General features: G+C 42.0%; 1 protein-coding gene across 1 annotated transcript in view; it reads left to right on the forward strand.

The window, feature by feature from the left end:
* Positions 1–19,755, forward strand: part of ANO6 (anoctamin 6) — a 445,002-nt gene that overhangs the window by 325,179 nt on the left and 100,068 nt on the right. The window contains exons 8-9 of the mRNA XM_078675703.1: positions 3,806–3,940; positions 5,430–5,535. Coding sequence (XP_078531829.1) covers positions 3,806–3,940; positions 5,430–5,535 — 241 coding nt within the window. The remainder of the gene's footprint in view (positions 1–3,805; positions 3,941–5,429; positions 5,536–19,755) is intronic.

The following is a 19,755-nucleotide window of genomic DNA, read 5'->3' on the forward strand; positions in this document are numbered from 1 at the left end:
CTGGCTTGCCATTTCTTTTTCAGCCTTGAGTCAAGGATATCCACCAAGTCTGATTTAAGAGACTCTAGCTTTGCAGATATGTTAGCATCCGAAGGATTACTCTGGTGTGTGATGAGGTAATACTCTAATTCTTGTATTTCATTTTCTATCCCCTCGACTTCTGCTTTATACTTTTTATGCTTAGCAAATTGTAGAGAGGTTATTAGTACCCTTAAAAAAGCTTTGTACGCATCCCAGACCACTTGTATCATGGCAGTACCTAGATTGGTTTGAAAAAAGGCCTCTGATTCTAACGCTAACTTCTCAGTTATATCCTCCTCCACAGGAATGTCACGCTCCAGGGTCCATCTATTGGAGGTCGATCTAACTGGCACCCTGCGAGATAGTGTCACTGCTGATTGGTTAGAAAGATGCTCTCCCAAGTGGTTAACATCATGAACCCATTTCTTTAAGTTTGTGCTCAACAGGTAGTAATCTAGTCAAGACTTATGACCGTACTTTTTATAATGAAAGGTGTAACCTCTTTTCTTCCTATTTTACTCCTTCACACATCATACCAGGCTAGCTGTTTCATCGCATTTTTTATCAATGCACCCATTTTGTGATTTGGAATAGCTCTACTTCTCTGTGACTTAGCGAATGCGTGGTCCAGGACCACATCAAAATCTCCAGCCAATATTAGCGGGCTGTGTAGTTTAACAATCCAGACAGTAGGTTTTTAAAGGGTGCCGGGTCATTTGTGTTCGGGCCATAATATCCTGCCACTGTGAACTTGAATGCATGGCATTTAACCCTGGCTATAGCCCATCTTCCCATCCTATCCACCGTGCTGGACTCTAGTGATATCGCTGAATTTCTTTTAATGATTATTGCAGCTCCCTTAGTTGAGGGCAGAACTGCAATTGTGCAGTGGCGACTTACAACATTAATTAATGGTGAAGCACTTGCCATAATGGCTGCCGGCCGCTGGGCACCCCAAACAGATGCTCCTCTCGCCTCACCGATCCTGGGGGTGATGAGGAGCCGGAAGGAAAGGGAGGGACTTCCCTCCTCATGCAATGCGAATCCAATCAATGCTCCAGGAGTGGTTGCAGCAGGATAACCCAGTGCTCATTTTGAGGCTGGGGGCCTGTACCTGCAATCCCTCTGCTGTTTTACAGCGCTGGGATTGCTGGCTTTAAAGTGTGCATGTCAGATTGGCCGGCTGTAGGTAGCAGGCCAATCTGACATACAAATTTGAAAACCTACAACATCATCCTGCAATCTGCAGGAATTTGCCCCACCTCCACCACCCACTTGCTACGGCAGGCGGCACACAGAATAATAAAATGGTAATGACCGTTTTACTATTCTGTGTTGAGCACTGTGCTCGTAGCAAGTGGGGCGACGCTCTTCTGCCCACGAAGAGAAACCGCTCATGCAATTGTGTAAACCGCAGTTGCTGGAGAAGCCAAATTCTTTTCATGAAGTTTGTATTGGATGCCCCTTGGTAGGGTTTTGAGTTATCCTCTTGGAGGGTGCAGGTGAGGAAGGGTGATTTTACCTGTTCTTGGTTGTAGGCATATTATAAATTGCTGAGGAAGAGACAATCTCTCTTTATAAGTTAGGCCAAACTCTTTGTATATGTTTTATAAGGGAGAGGATGAATTTGGGCAGTAGATAAGATATATTTTATTTGGTTTAGTTATGTAATAAAAGGGGGACCCCCTCTTGTAAAGATAATTTGTCAGGGAGAAAAGGGGAAAACCAAGACATACAGTAAAGAGCTCCTTCATGACCTATATTTCTTTCATAAACGTGGAACTAAATTCATCATAGGCTAAACGACAACATCACCAAGGCTAATAAGATAAAGTTGATTTAATCATAGTTGATTATTAAAGGGAGACAATAGATTGCAAAATCTCTGCAACCATGTGCGATGGATGTGTTGAGAAGGATCTGAATAATATAGGACCTATTTTGAAATCTATTGTCTCCCTTTTTTCCAGATATATGTGTTTGTGAATGTAGTACGAGTTCGCATGAGTGTGGATGGTTTTGTTTGAGTATGTATGAACGCTTTTCTTTTGTATGATTTCTCTCTCAGGGGTCATTTGTTTAACATTGTACTGTATTTATTTGTGAATTCCGCGTAGAAATTTTGTTCACTTATATGTATATTTATACAAAATAGTTTTATAAAAAAGGAGAAATAATGACATTTTTGCTACATATATCTTCAATGATAAAAGAAGTTTAATAAACAACTATGAATAAATCAACTTTATCTTATTAGCCTTGTTGATGTCATGATATTGTCATTTAGCCTATGCTGAATTTAGTTCCACGTTTATGAAAGAAATATAGGTCATGAGGGAGCTCTTTACTGTATGTTTTATTTGGTTTGGAACATTGCCTCATGAGATTGTTAAAAGAGCTTACGTTTTGAGTGAAAGTGAAATGAGCGACTCCATAGTAAGCACTGAGACCTCCAGCAACAATCTCACAGGCACGGTGGAGGATTAGTGATGTATATGACAGTTGATTCTTCCTGTATTTTCGCTTAGAATGTCAATCATTGGTTTGATGAAGTGTTAGTATGGCAGAAACTGGGGGAAGTGCTACGGTCAAAGAAACACCGTTCCTTTGATTTTTATCCTAGAACGTAATCATTGGGGAACAACCTTTACAACGAAGGTTTTACAACGCGGTACTGTTACCACGCAACTTTTACAACGCAAGTCATTATGACGACTTGCTCTGGGGGGCGCTCCAGGATAGTAAATAGTTTAATTTACTATCCAACTCCTTCCCTACTATCCACGGGGACTGGAGTTGGAATAGTAAATTAAAAAATGTACTATCCTGCGCCCCCCCCAACGCAAGTCATTGTAACGACTTGCGTTGTAAAAGTTGCGTAGTAACGGCACGCGTTGTAAAAGTACGCATTGTAACGTCGTACATCCGTAATCACTATATGAGTGGTTCTTAACCTGTGGTCCGGGGATCCCAGAGGGGTCTGCAGAATCTAGATAGGGATTCTGCGAATGCTTAGAAAATTCAATAATCTTAACATATTAATGTAGTGTGTATAAATAAAGAAGCAACATTGAAAATTATAAAATGTTCTGTAAATGTGAGTTCATTTGAAATTGGAGGCTAAAAATTAGTATCCTCAGATTGATTTGTAGGAATACTACGAGTGCATCAAACAGAACAGACGATGAGTTGCCTCAATTGAATTTAGAAAAGCTCCAACCTCCCACTAAAACTACATTTTGATTTTTGTTTATATTTGTTCGTGAATAAATAAAATATTTTCTTATTTGTATATTTGTTTGATGAATGCTTGTTTCTGTGTTTTTTTGTGTGTATTGTTTTGCGGTTCAGTTAATTGAAAATGCTGAGGCTGGGGCCCCTGGCTTCAAGTAATAGCTCAGTACGGGATCCCAAATTCCAATAAGGATTCAGTGGGCGTACTCGGGTTTTATTAATAATTACTTCGGACTCCACAGAAGCCAAAACGTTAAGAACCACTACATTAGATAACATCTGCTGGTATTAAAACCATAGCTTATAGGCATCAAAAGTACCTCTGAAGATAATATTTCCCACATGTTTTTAAGATAATATATTTTTTTAAATGTAATATCAGAGTAATCAAGTAGGTTATCAACTAGACATAAATGATTAACACTTTTTTCATGGTCCCCAAATGTTTTTACCGTACAATAAAACAACCCTAAAACACCTCATGAATGTTTACATGGATATACTATTAAACAATATTGCTGTGCTTAACACAAACTTTTACTTCACACAGGAAATATTACGGCGAAAAAGTTGGAATTTATTTTGCTTGGCTTGGTTTTTATACAAAGATGTTGGTCCTTGCAGCAGTTGTGGGACTTGCCTGTTTTCTTTATGGATTCAAATCTCAGGAAACCTGCACATGGAGGTATCGTATCAAAATATTTGTGTGCTGATATTTTTCATTATGCCCTTTAAAACAGGCTTAGAAAATATTTGTATCTGTCATCTTTAGAACACTGTAATTTAAAATGATTGTCAAAGATTAATGAAGTGGAGTGTAGAGTTAGGGTTTAGTTGTACTTTGACTAGAGATGTCAACCTTGCTTAATATCATACCTACATGTTCAACATTGACATATAAGCCAAGGAAAACGTGCATGTCCCTTTCCATGAACATATTTTTGATGTAGTTTATTTTGAGATTCAAGGAAATTAATGTGAATTATAAATTACATCTTGGCCAGTGAACAGATAGATGATGTTCCCATCTTTTCAGCAATCCTCTGTTTTATGGGACATACTTCAGCTATGCATTTTGTAGATTGTAAAATACCAGTTCACACAACAAATTGGATAAGTCTTCTAATGATCAAGAGGATTTGGAGCCGCTAACTGTGTCACAAATGGCCAATTCATTCTGTCCTAATATTTGGTTTCCAATTTGTGTACTTTCTTCTTGGACTTCTCTTGGCTAGTGAGAAATTCCAAACACAGCGGTGATTGTAGTGTTGTGGAAGGAAGCTGCTCAATAATCAATAGATTGAAAAAATATTACATAGTGTTGTACAGTTCAAACCCTCAAGTGCCTTACATAGAACTTACATACACGTACACAAACAGCTAATGAGTAGGAAGCTTGCATTCAAAGTATACCCAAAACCAGCCCTCAACAACCTTCCTCCAAGCAGGCATCCAGCTAGCCCGCAAGAACGTTCGTTAAAAGTAAATATTCAGCCAACCTTTAGGAAACTTGCACAATGCCTTCCATATCAGTTGAAGTAGATTCCAAATTCATACATAGAAATGACAAAGTTCTAATTAGTCGTAGCTTAGAAGAAATTGCCACTGCATCTACAAACAACTAATCCGGCAACTAATAATGAAAAACATGGAGAGTACAAAAAAAGACAGTACAATTTGTAATAAAAAACACACATCTGTGCTACGACCAATTAGAACGTTGTCATTTCTGTGTATGAATTTGAAATTTACGTAACCTATATGTGAAATTATTTTTATCTTGTTTTTAATCTCTTGATATGTGTTTAATGTATTTAATAAAAAGATAGATATCATTTCTACTTCTTATGTACTGGTTTTGGGTTGTCAACTAGACTCCCTTGTGTTAAATTGAAGTGGGATTAAGTGGTTTGGTGACTGTTTGTGTGTGGTGCATATTGTTGAGCAAACCAAAGAAAGCCTTGTGTTTTATTGTTAACTGTAAACCCTCATAAATAGACACACGAACATTCTCTCCTTGTTCAGGATTGCTTGGCCCCTACTATGAAGAAGGGTTTGTTGCTTGTCAGGCTCAGTAGAACTGAGAATAAAAAGGAAAACGTGTTAAGAATTAAAGAAGTGAAAAGGGTAAAGAAAAAGCACATAATCTTTTGGTGATTTCTATTCTTTTTAAGCAAAGAAGTCTGTGATCCCAAAATCGGAGGCAATATCATTATGTGTCCCCAGTGTGATCAAGAATGCACTTATTGGAATCTCACCATTACATGTAGTTCATCAAAGGTAACTTATTTCATCTATTTTATTGGCAAAGATTATTTTCTATAAATTGACCTGCAATATTTGTATTGTGTTTATATTAGAAATGAGTCAGTCTTACAGATCTGTGATATATACTGATGTAAGAGCAACGTAAAATATTTGACAAAAGTACACTCTTCGTCATTGCATCTGGTACAAGCGTATAATCTAAAACATATATATTTTGTCTCGTTGTCCAACACTGATTAAAGCAGCTGTCTCACTTGTAACTTATTTAGAAGCAGGAGTAGCACCTCCATAAATTGAAAGTATTGCAGCTCACCAAGCTTCTAGATTCCTGGTCCTATTAAAAGAAGGGAACCGCTGGTTTCTGCTGACAGAGCATCTGCCTTGTGTATACAACGATATGTGTTCAAACAGTGGACTTTTTACTTTTTAGTTTCTAAATGACATATTAAAGCCTTATAGCCCGTCCTACCAGGCTATACTGGCCATTAGAACCTTGAAATGTGGAGCACTCCATTGAAGACAATGGAGTGCTCCGTGCTTCTGCGGGGCGATAAAGGGCCGCAAAGCAACATTCCAATGTTGTTTTCACAAAAGCCTCTTGGGGCCAAAGGGGATTTAAACCCCCTCGGGCTTAGAGAGGCTTTTGTTTTATTTGTAGAACATTCTGTCATCTAGTGGCAGAATGTTCTAATAGCCTTCTACCCCTTCGTTGTTGGGCTATACCGGCTATTAAAGTCCGGCTCCCTTGTTAAAGCCCCTCGCCTTCGGCTCTGGCCTTTAACGCTGGAGCGGACCTTTAATAGCCGGTATAGCCCGCTACGGTGGGCTATAAGGCTGTATTAAAGACCCGCTCCAGCGCTCCATGAGGCCTTTGTTCACAGCGAGAGCTGTGAAGGACAACATTGGAATTTTGGAGCTCCGGGCTTCTACTGGCCATTAGAAGCTCGGAGCACTCCATTGTTTTCAGTGGTTCTAATATAGCCTTATAGCCAGCCATAGTGGGCTACACTGTCCATTAAAGGCCTGCTTCAGCGTTAAAGGCCCAATCCGAAGGTGAGGGCCTTAAACAAGAGAGTGGGACTTTAATGCCAGTGTAGCCCAGGTATGGCGGGCTATAAGGCTATTAGAACATTCTGCCACTAGAGGGCAAAATGTTCTAACAAAGGCCTCAAAAGTGGGTGTGAGTGTTTGATTGGTTCTGATCAAAACACTCACACCCAAAAGTGGGTGTGAGTGTTTGATTGGTTCTGATGCTCCGTCCATCACCACCCCCTTTTGTACCGCTTTTGGCCACCATAAGTGTGGCAGGGTATGCTCAGACGTGAGTCCCTTGCTCACTTTGCCACTGGATTCAAGCAAGCCGGGCTGAAGAAGGCTGGAATGCCAGAAACCGGTCCTCGGAAGCTAGTTTCCGGTCCAGGGAAGGCATGGCTTGGCAGTTCGGGCTGGACTGTTCCCATGAGGCACAGGGTCAGACTGATTTGCATATAGCCATGTCTGAACTGGGGTGGCAGAGTGGGCTAAAGAATGGTAATGGATCAAACCCAGATCTTTTGACTGGGTGTGAGTGTTTGATTGGTTCTGATGCTCCGTCCATCACCACCCCCTTTTGTACCGCTAATACACAGCATATGCCTCTGTCTTTCCCTTGGATTCTCTTTCCCCTGCCTCTCCAAAATATATGGATTGGGCAGAGGAAAGCGAGAGGCAGAGCCTGTGCAGCAGGACACTGAGGAGCCGGTCCCATCTCTTCTGACCCCTCCTCTTCCTGTAGTTCACAGTGTCACTGGAGCCTCGGAAAGAGGGATAGATGAATTCTGCTCGGCTCCCTGGTCTCCCTGACTTGGCTGAATGAGGAAAACAGTTTAGCCAAGCCCCGGGAGAACCAGGGGCTGACTTCAGCCTCCATTCATAGCTACTGCTGTGAATGTTCAACAGTTAACAGCTTTAGAATTGTTTTAGCCCCTTCGACGCTCATGACGAGCTCAGCTCGTCATGAGGTACACCTCTCGTACGCTCATGACGAGCTGAGCTCGTCATAAACAATGGGAATCAACAAATCTCAGCACAGGAGGGGAATACCATCAGCATTGATGGTGTTAAAGATTTATATTTTGCGTATCATTAACAATGTGTAATGTGAATTTTTCACTCACAATATTACATCTACAGACTGATATTGTGTAATTGCCTTTAAAAACAAATTTCCTATGATGTGTAGTAGTGTAGTTAATAATGTGCTTCAGTTATGTCACATTTCTGTGTAAAACATCATCTTGGACAAGAGAAATAACATTTCCGACATTTACTTGTGCATCCCCAGCGCACCTCATCTCCCCACAGGCTCCACAGCACACAGTCAAGCTGAGGTCATATTCATTTATTTTCATTGCTGTATTGTTTTGCTCACGATGAACTTTCCATGGTGCAGATGTAAAATTCTTACTTATAACCTCATGTTCGGTTCCTTTATTGGATCTATTCACTTGAAGAAAGTCTTATTGTCAATGTTTCCTATTTTGTTCAAACATCTCTGGATGATATTAGCATAGAGAGTGCTGAATAATTATTAAGAAATGGGTTAGAGCTTAAGTGCTTAGACAAAATCACGTATATTTTCTCTGTTTTTTTTAACAAACTATACATTTGCTCACACCACGTTAAAACTGCAAGAATTGTGTATATAAACCTCTTGAATTTGGGGGTTAGCTGGAGATTTTCCTGAGCTTTCCAATGCTTCTAGGCATGCTGTCTGATTTTCTAATGTTTTTACCTACTGTGCATAATTTTGCACACAAAAGACTTCAAGGCATTGACTCTGTAGCACTTACTTTGAATTTTTGTAATAAAACTCTTTAAAGTTTCATTCATCTAGAACTCGGTTATTGAGTAGAGAACAATGCTTAATTTGAACTGGTGGTTTCTGGTGCTAGGCACCAGCACATTATTGTCAATACTGGCACTTATTACACCGTTTGTCTAATTTAAGGATGAGCACACTCACAGTTGTGCATTGATGCAATATAAATGGAAATGGAATAATACTTGCCGTCCAAGCCATTCTTATAGCTTCGGGGTCCTGTAACAGTCTCGATAGTCACTCTTGTAGGAGTGGGATGGTTAGGATTTGTGTTGGTACCGACATTGGCAGTACTGGCAGGGGCAATAGGAGGTGCAATCTGCAGTGGTCTCCTGACAAGGGCTCCGACACTTATTTTTCACAAATTAAGCACTGTGGAGACCATTTAAATTTGTTTGACCCGTAATTTATTGAGCTGTTTCACTCGGCTAATTTGATGTTTGGGGGGGTTCCTTAACATGCGTACATATTGCTTCACAAATTTGAGGTTCAACACCAACTCGGATCTAGTTAATGTGGGAGATTTGATCTAGGTACATTGTTGGTGTGTCTACATTTTGGGTACCATTTTCCTTCCACAGAGCCCTGGCCGTGCATTTGGCTGTTAACTGTTGAACATTCACAACAGCAGCTGCGAATCAAAGGCTTCGAAGCTGTGGAGGATTTCAACCCCCTCCTTTTCTAGGAGGTCTTTGTTTTTTAATTAGGACATTCTGCCCTCATGGGGTGGAATGTTCTGACAGCCTTATAACCCGCCATAGCAGGCAATACAGGCCATTAAAGGCCCTTTCCTTTAATGCTGGAGTAGGGCCTTTAATGGATGGTATAGCCAGCTACTGCGGGCTATAAGGCTATTTTAGAACTCTAGAATGTTGACTGCTTTCTTGAAGTCAGTGGTGTGCCTCAGGACAATAATGTCTGGTATACAACTTCTACTTTAGTATTCCAATGTTTCTATTTCTTTTCTTCCCTTTTTTAATTTAGAACATTCTACCATCAGCAGGTGTAATCTTCTAACCGCAATATAGCCCTATTGCCTTGGGCTATACCAGTTATTAAAGGACCTCTTCCACATTATAGGCCCAAGCCGAGGGTCCAGGGTCTTTAACTGGTTTAGTCCTTGGCTGCAAGCTATAATATCATATTTATAACTGACTTTACAAAACCACTGTTCTAAACAAACTAATTGGATGGCTAAATCATGTAGGGGACCTTAAGAATGCTGTTGTTTTAAAACTCCATAGTGCTTATTATTAATGTTCTCTAAAAACAAATGTGCATAAATGTGTTGTGTGCATAATCTACAAATTATGAGCGCCTCAGCACGATGGGTACATAGGCATAAACTGTAGGCAGCAAATGCTACCAGATTTTAAAAAAAGTAGGGGATAATGTTGGAAGATTGAAACTTACTGAGCTGTTTGGATACAGTACAGAATATATGGAACCCAGAACAGCAAAAAGATGGCATGGGTTACTTTTAAAGCTCTTCACCTCCAGCATCTGGAGTGCATCCATCAAATTCTTTAAAAACTCGAGGAGAATCTGAAATATAAAACTGGAATCCAACAAATTAATAACTCAACATTCTGAAAATCATTCTCTAATGCAGCCTGTGCTCTTGGGAACTAACTCTCAGTCGGCCTAAAATATTCAAAGACTTTGCTTCAATTCTGCAAAAAGCAGAAAACACACCAGTTTAAACTTGCAGTAGTTTCAGCATCCATTTAATTTGTCATCTTTCCATCATTTCTGATGCTCTTTGCTCTACTTCACCTTAAGTATTCTTGACACTGACGCCTATCCCTCCATACCGTCTTTGTACATATTTCTCCTGTCATTTAGACTGCCTTCCTTGATTTCTTTTCTCAGTGCTCACTATAACTTCTATCCCACCCATTGCCCACCCACTAACCTCCACTCTCTACTTCCTTCCTGCTAATCACTATTTCCTGTATTGTCAGTTTTGAGATTATATTTGTCTTTCCTCACCTAAATGTCTATCTTACCCCACGAGCACAGGGAGGTTACACAGTGCTTTAATCCCAGGCTGTCTGGAAGATGGTCATGTCTATGATTATTTTCTTGTTTGTTGTTTTTTAATTAATCAATTAAATATTTATAGAGCACGACAGCCCACCCATGCCGGACTCGAGGCACTGGGGAAGTTGGTTGCTGCATGTTGGGTTGTTCAGTCAAACAGCCAGGTCCTGAGTGCTTCATGAATTGCAGGAGCAAAGCTGCGATCCTGAGGTGCAGGAATAGATTGTTCCATGGTTTTGCTACCAGGTGCCAGAAAGAGCTTCCTTCGCTGTTGGCTTTGTGGATCCATGGGGTGTCTGCGAGGGAGAGGGAAGCAGATCAAAGGTGTCTGGTCAGTTGGAGGAAAGTTAGGAGTTTGTTGATGTATGCTGGTCCTTCGTTGGGCAAAGGCCTTGTAAGCGTAGGTCAGCATCTTGAACTGGTATCTCTTCACGATTGGGAGCCAGTGTAGTTTCTTCAGGTGGAGTGTGATGAGGGTACTTCTGGGGAGGTCCAGTACGAGTCTTGCCTCTGAGTTTTGTATAGTCTGGAGTCTTTTCAGTAGGCGTGGAGTGATTCCTATGGAGAGTGTGTTTCCATAATCCAATCTGCTGGTGATGAGGGCCTACATGACGGTCCTTCTGGTGTTGACTGGGAGCTATCTGAAGATCTTGTGGAGCAGGCAGAGGGTGTGAAAGCAGGCGGATGTGACTGTGTTGGCTTTTGCTTCATAGATTGCTTGCTCCCCAGGATGATGTCGAGGTTGTGATCTGATGAGGGGTTGGGGGGTCCTAGTTACATGGGCCACCATATGTTATTCCACAGCGAGGTGTTCTTTTCCAAGATGAGGACTTCCATCTTGTCTGTGTTGACTCAGAGACATCTGCCTTTCATCTAGTAAGCAACGGTCCTCATGTATCTGTGCAAGTTGGCTCTGGTGGTGGAAACATTGAGAGGATAAGCTGGGTGTCGTCGGCGTAGGAGATTATGTTGAGTCTGACTGTGTCAGCCAGGGGTGGGGCTCAGGGACGATCCTTTAGGGGCACCGTAGATTATATTCTTGGGCTCAGAGGTGAAAGGTGGGAGACAAATCCTCTGGGTTCAACCAGTGAGGTACAATGTGGTCCATTTGAGGGCATCTCCTTGGATCCTGATGTGGTGGAGTCTGTTGATCAGGATGTGGTGGGAAACTCTGTCAAACACGTCTAGCAGGTCAAGGAAGATGAGAGCTGTAATTTCTCAGTGGTAGAGGAGGGCCCTGATGCCATCGGTGGCTGCGGTCAGGGCTATATCAGTGCTGTGGTTGGGAGGGGTCCAGGAGGTTGTGGTGTTCCATGTGCTTAGTGAGTTGCTGGTTGACTGCTTTCTTAGTGGCTTTTGTTGCTGGATGTGGAGCAGAGAGATAGGCCGGTAGTTCTTCAGATCGGCTGGGTCAGTGGATGGTTTATTTCAGGAGGGGCTTCACTTAAATATGTTTCCAGCCCTCAGGGAAGGAGGCAAAGATAATGGAGGTGTCTAGGACTTTCCTGAGTTCGTCACCAATTGTCTTGCTTCTGAGGTTGAACACGTGGATGGGGGCAGGGATCCATGGGTACTCATGAGTGCATGAAGTTCATGATGGATATAGTGTCTTGAATGGTAGAGAGGTTCGAGTGGGTGAGATGGTTTTCGGGGTTTAGGGTTGTGGTTTCTAGTTGGTTGATGCGGTCTGTGGCTCAGTTTCTGATCAACAGTTCTCTTTAAGAGATTCTCTAAATCTCAATTCTTGTTGACATGTGCAGCAATTTGACACCTTTTGGTACAGCAGTGCATTATAAAAATAAGATATAAAACACAATTAAACGCATATAATACCTAACTGTGCATATTAAAAGCAATGAAAAAGCATCTTAGATTCCAAGGTTTGAAAAGCAGCTTACTGACTAAATTGCTTGCCAGTTGAACAACTGAATAGCTGATTAGCTGTTCAACCACATTTCTTTTGAATTTTTCCTTTCCCCAAGAATACAGTTATCATCCATCATTAGCTTACCGTGCCTTCTAAACCCAAGCCAGCTTTAAAAGTGACTTACATAAATTTGCTTTAAATCATTTACCACAACGATTTAAGAACTATAAATTGGTGCATTTATTTACACTTTACAAATCTAACATTTATTTGCAAGGGGCCCAGTTGCATATGGGGCGCAAGTGCTGAAAGAAACAGCTAAAAAATGGATGCTACAGAATCAAATATAACCCTTTATAGGTCTGGCTTGACAGCGCTGCTGTTTGTAGGACATATTGTTGCCCTTTTTTTTAAATACACATAGTGGGCTTTGGCTTCACCCAAAGAAATGTACCTCTCTCTCCTCCTCTTGCTACTGGCTATTTGGCAAATTATTTCTTCTTCAAGAAAGTGCTCCCATTGGAATGTAAGAGGCAGCCGCGGTCGGTAGGGGAGTACCTGCCGGGGCGGTGATGTGGGGAGGGGGAGGAGCAGGGTGGGGGGTAGTAATGTATGGATAATGGAGGTTTGCAGGTAAGTAAACATTTAAATAAATCAAACGAATTTCGTTGCGCGCACTGCATCCCCAAATGCAATGCAGTGCGCGCAACGAAATTCGTTTGATTTATTTAAATGTTTACTTACCTGCAAACCTCCATTATCCATACATTACTAACCCCCACGCTGCCCCTCCCCCTTCCCACGTCACCGCCCCGGCAGGTACTCCCCTACCGACCGCGGCTGGTAAGAGGGATTATTTTACATCTGAAAAGTACACGCCAGTACACATTCAGTTCTTTATCACCTACGTACATTCTATACAGGAAGCAATCCTTTTTCACTAATTTTTCCGTGCTTTAGCAGTCACCAGTCCGGGTTCCCATGTGATAAACAGTATTTTTGCATTCAACACACTTAAACAGCATTTGAGAATACTTTTGTTTACACGTGTTGGAACATTGACCTGGTGTACTGACTTTGATTTGTTTCTGACGCATCCATTTTTCCGAAGCTTTTGTTTGTTTTCACACTGTATCATACAAACAAGGATTATCAAACCCAATAGTATGCCATACAAACATCAAACCTGTTGGCTTTGCCACTGCTTTATCACTTTTGAGATCCTAAAATGACATTTGAACACATGTTGATGCTATGTCATTAAATATATTGGTGAATTAAACAACATTTTTCGTTCTCGAAATAGCATTTTCCAAAATATATTTGTTATATTTGATCTATGTCTCTTTTCCTGGCGAGGATTGCGGTTGTGTTGATTTTTAATTGGGGGTGAGTCTACATATTTTAAAGTTTAATGGTGAATGGAAAAATTAAACCGCTGTCTTGACATTTAAAATTCAAAGTGAACACGCGCTACTCACCGGTTCACGCGCTTCAGCCAGGCAGTCTTCTGTGACGTTTCGTTCTTAGTTTGCATTGCTGCTTATACACGTTTTCCAGCACCGGCGTGCCGAGGGCCACCCGGTGCGGCGTGTAATGCGTGCCTCCATTTTAAGTCTTGTTTTGCTACACTACCGACCACGCAGAGATAGTTGGAACATCGCGGCATTTCTCGATTTTAAAGAAGATGATACAAGTCAACATTTTCAGTCACTATTCATTCTCTAAGAGACCAACCCTGCCCACGAAAGTTGAAAAGCTGTTTTTGCAAGTGGAAAAGTCATTTGATGTGCACTATGAATCAAAGTCACGCTTTCAGCAGCTGACTAGCAGTAGTTCTATCAACACAGCAGATATAGTGGGAGAAGAAGATGTGGCCGATGTGGTTGGTTTCCTTGGCAGACATGTGTTTCCTGCTCAAACATATAGAAGGTACTGAACTTTGGACATTGGTTTCACGTTATGTCAGCACTTCGGGTGAGACATCGCTCACCGCTGTAAAGACTTTCTTTTTTGTAATTGTTTTACTGGTAAACTGTTTGTGGGGGTGAGTGCAATGTGGTGAAATTTGTAGTTAAGGAGCTGTGGAAGTTGGGGGTGTTTAATGCTCCACTTTTGCGTCCCAGTTTAGTTCCTAGGGTGGTGAGTGCCTTTTTACAGTGAGCTATGGAAGTTAGGTTCTTTAAATTTTGGTTCACAGGGTGATATGTACCCTGTTACATGTGTGGTTGTGGGGCAGTTTGTTCCCCAATTTTGGTTCACAGGGTGATATGTACCCTGTTACATGTGTGGTTGTGGGGCAGTTTGTTCCCCAATTTTGGTACACAGGGGGATATGTACCCTGTTACATGTTTGGTTGTGGGGTAGTCTGTTCCCCAATTGTGGTTCACAGGGTGATATGTACCCTGTTACATGTGTGGTTGTGGGGCAGTTTGTTCCCCAATTTTGGTTCACAGGGTGATATGTACCCTGTTACATGTGTGGTTGTGGGGCAGTTTGTTCCCCAATTTTGGTACACAGGGGGATATGTACCCTGTTACATGTTTGGTTGTGGGGTAGTCTGTTCCCCAATTGTGGTTCACAGGGTGATATGTACCCTGTTACATGTGTGGTTGTGGGGCAGTTTGTTCCCCAATTTTGGTTCACAGGGTGATATGTACCCTGTTACATGTGTGGTTGTGGGGCAGTTTGTTCCCCAGTAATGGTTCGCAGGGTGATATGTTCCCTGTTACATGTTTGGTGACGGAGCGGAAAGTGCTAAATGTTTGGTTCACGGGGTGGTGTGTACCCTGTTACATGTTTGGTGGCAGAGCAGAAAGTTCTCAATTTTGGTTCATGGGGTGGTGTGTACCCTGTTACATGTTTGGTGGCGGAGCAGAAAGTGCTCAATTTTTGGTTCACGGGGTGGTGTGTACCCTGTTACGTGTTTGTTGGCGGAGCAGAAAGTGCTCAATTTTGGTTCATGGGGTGGTGTGTACCCTGTTACATGTTTGGAGGCGGAGCAGAATGTGCTCAATTTTTGGTTCACGGGGTGGTGTGTACCCTGTTACATATAGGTTGTGGGGCATTTTTTGTCCCAATATTAGTCCACAAGGTGGTTGTGTTGTGTTTCCCAAGGGAGGGGGGTGGGACTAAGTATCTGAGAATGTAATGTCAATACTTTCTTTCGCAATGTAAATGCTTTATTTTCGGAAAGCATGGTGTCCATTGATGTTGATGTTGCTTACTCTAATTTCAGTTTTGTTATTTCCCTAAAGAAAGGAGATGTGTTATATTTGATCTATGTCACTTTTCCCTGGCTGGGATTTCCCTGTGGCTCACATGGTGTGACTGCTGGAATGTTTGGTGACATCGTGGAATGTTGGATGCCTGGCCTGTCTGTGAACTGACAGTTGATGGCAGGCAGGCTGAGCGACGGGGAGGTCACTGCTGGTGGGGTTTTACATTTCCATCTTAAGAACCTAATCTGGAACTCAACTTAAATAAAGCTATCCTATTTATACACCAGGCTCAAGGACTTTCAATTTATAACAATTTATTTAGTTATTTATGCCATACTTATAAAGCTCAATTAGACCCCTGTAGCATCATGACACTGAAGGGGAAAACCCCTGTGAAGAACTGTAAAGGAGAGGATAAAGAATGTTGTGAGAAGACGTGAGCTTTAAGTGCTTTCTAGAAAAGAAAACAGTTTGCTTGGTCACGTCATGAGGCAGAGTATTCCATGTCTTAAGACTGAGGTGGTGGAGTCCATAGCTACCAATACTGGGCAGTTTGACATTACATACATGGAACGAGAGCAGTAAAGAGACTGGATGAGTACGTATTTCAGTAACACTTCCTTGAGGCATAACTTGGCAATGTCATTAATAAGCTTTGTGCATGATAGAGCTTTGAATTGAATCCTTTTTTTCATCTGTGAAGATTTTTCCTGGCCTGGGAAGAGTGCTTGGATGGCTTTGGTGCCCATAGTGGTCAAATGCACCTATCACCACATACAGCTGCAGCACAGGTAGACTTGTCTGAAAATAAAAAACTTATGGATAAAAGTTGAATGAAAAACATTCTCCTTCAAATTGCTATTCCTAAGGGCCAGTAAAAAATGTTGACCCAATGAAATTTAGTTCAGTGACCTAGAGTTCCCTCTCACTTCTGTTAAGCTGCAGTAACATACATGAGTTCTTTACTGAATGGGGCTTGAAACAAAGGACAGGAAACTGCAAGCATTCAAAATCTTAAGTTATTAACAAGGCTACATGGCTGGATGGTTAGATGGGTCTCATTTGAAAAATGCATCTTTGAGATGTTGATGGCACAAATGGAAAAATTCTTCAATCCATTTTTAGAAATGGGGAAAGTAAGAAAATAATGGCAAACCAGTTGTTCCCAAACCAGGGGAGGATCTAACAAGCTGCACCTCTTATAAACATTTTGCTGCAATTGTTATGAGCACTAAACTGTATGCCAGCACTTGTCTCTTGCTGGGGCCACCAGGCACGCGGCATTTTTCCTCTTGCTGGGGGCCATCACACACACACCGCACTTTGTGGAGGGGACTACAGCCCCCAGAAGGCTTAGCACCAGCGGTGCCACCTCGATCCCTTCATGCCCGAAGGCGCTTAAGAACAGCCCAGGGCTCCCGGGCTGTCCTCTCTACATAAGGTATTGTATTCCAGGTTGTTCTTGAATCTTTCAATGTGAATTAAACCTCGCCACCTGTTGGGGTTATCAAATATTAAACATGGCTAAAAGGAAGGGCACGATTGATCAAGTGGGGAAAGGAACAGTAGGGACATTAGATGCCTTTTTAACCAGATCTGAATCTGTTCACAACCATGAGATACAGTTAGCAGAACATTGGCTATCGCTAAAATCCCCCTTCTCCCAAAAGTGTTCATCCCTAGGCACCACCATCAGGGCATGTGATACTCCCATTGCCCACCCTGCATCCCCCACTGTCCCTCCGCCCTTTGCATTATCAAATTCGTCCTCCCCCATAGTGGATGCAACAATGGACTTTAACATTATCACTAGAGGCCAAGCAGCCAAAACCCAATCTGTGAATGCCAGTGATCCTCTTGAAGAAAAAAAGGAAAACCGGGGAGCACAGAAGCAAAATGCCCAGAAAACAGTCTGGCAGCGAGACCTAGAGGGACTGCCGGGTCTAGAGCAGCTGAAACTGGCCACATTTCAAATGGGTCTACACTATCAATGCTGGCTCAACCCCCGGGATTACTTGATGAGGGTACCTGGGAAAGATTGGAGACTATAGTCTCCACGCTTTTGGAATCACTTTTACAAAAGATAATCCACATCGAGGAAAGACTTAAGAACATTGAGGATGTGGGGACTAGCCGGGAGACACTCAGTTGATAAGAGCTTTGCCACCCTTTGGAAACGACTAGACCGGTTGGACACTTTGTCAAATAGACTAAACTCCCAATTCAAACCACTAAGCCTACTAACAATGAGGGGTTGGCTTCCAATCCGCCAGCTAATGGCATACTTAATTGTAACCTACAGATTGCCGCACCAACATCTCTTCCATCTTCTGGTGTATGTGACACCTGCAGTAAAGTTAAGAAATGTTTCTCATCAGAGCACCTAACCGTGCAGGACAACCTTTCCAATGATGATGGTGCTAATAGCTTACCTGCAACTGCTCCACATATGTCCCCACTTTTTTGTAGTGTCCCTAGGAGCACCAAAGACAGTACAAACTCAGGGGGTGGCAGATTTTGTATGGGGGTTTTGGACCTCGAGAGAATAGAAATCCCTCAGGCAAGTAGGGAGGTACTTAGCCTCTCCCCAGCATCATGTCCTTTTGTCTTGATTCTGGCTGGGGCACCTCCTATTATAAAAAACCAAGTGGCAACATGGGACCTACTGCGCAATAAAAGTGCAGATTGGTTGTCAAAACAAAGGGTTTAGGGCGCCTAATATAAATGATATTATCATGGTCCGTGGACTAAGGTGGGTAGGGCCGTCTCCCAGGAATATTGAGGGGGACTGTATAGTCATTAATTTTCTAACTCCGTCAATAGTGAGATCCTTACTGATGGCACAGGAAGTAAACACCACTAACTCAACCAATATACGGTCACTGCCTCTTGGATATCTTTACAGACCAAATACGGGGTTAAAAACTTCCCCCTAACTACGCACAATAGATTTCTACCTTTGTCTGGCATGAATAATCAGGAATGACTGCGCACCCTGCCAGTTCATAACGATCCAAGTCCCACGATAAATGAGCACACGCCCGGTGGGCATCGTACCTCAGTAATGTTTGTTAATGATTCAAATTTAAAATATATTAAGCTGGAATGTCGCCGGCCTGGCATCTAAAATAAATCTGCCAGACTGGACATCACTGGACAAAAAACAGGATATTCTCTTGCTACAGGATACCTGGGCTATGTGCGATCTATATTTAGATGGGTTTGAATGCTTTAACACTGTTGTCCCCATTCCCAAGGCAGGACGTCCATCTGGTGGGCTTTCAATTTGGGTAAATATTTCCGCTGGAGGCAGTACAAAAGTTCTTGACAAAAAATGACAAGTTCCAAGCATTGATTTATACAAGGGGGGGAGGTCTCTATTTGTTTAATTAATTTTTATAATAATGATTTCCACACCTCACCAAATATGAATTTTATTAAACTGTTTAAATTCATTTCCACCTTACAAAACCATAAGAGTTATGATAGTCTAGCTGGTATTTTTCTGGGGTGTGATTTTAATGTTAGGATCGCTAGTGGAAATATACTAGGCATGGATTCTCCAAATACTGCCTCCCCTTGTAATAGGGTGATAGATTTACTGGATCACCTGTGCACTCACAATTTACTTAATACTATGGAAATAGCTGTAGTACCCAACAAGGATAAGCATGTTGAGCCAACATATAGAGGTTGGGGCAGTGCGTCCACTATCAACTACCCTAGAAGATTGACTGCTAAAAGCTGAGGTCATACCAACTGTTCAAGGTGACCACAACCCTATTCAAATAATATTGAGAGTCGCCCCTAAGCCAATCTACGCCAAAGAATGTGGCACCAGGAACTTATCACCTTCTACTGACAAACTGAGACTCGTCTGGCGAGGTAATGGGAACAGCTAGCTGTTTCTGAATATGGTAAAAAAAACACTGGCCTCTAATTGACACTTGCTTGACTCTAACAGATTATAACCCTGAGGCAATTAGTGCTTTTGTCCAACTTTGCGAAGGCATCACATTTATTTTATAAGGCCCATAGCAGAAATACATTCTGGTCCAAGATGGTTCAATAGAGACTAATCTGTAGCAAATAGAGAGCTTTGCAAGGCCCTTACAATGAACCCCAGAGATCAAGTGCTTATTAAATCCATGAGGCAGCAATACAAAGTAGCTATCAACCAACGTATGGATGAAATGATAAAAGATCGATGGGATAACCTTGCATGTGCTGCTATATCAAAG

This window comes from Lissotriton helveticus, chromosome 1_1, assembly GCF_964261635.1.
Source record: "Lissotriton helveticus chromosome 1_1, aLisHel1.1, whole genome shotgun sequence".
NCBI lineage: Eukaryota > Metazoa > Chordata > Amphibia > Caudata > Salamandridae > Lissotriton > Lissotriton helveticus.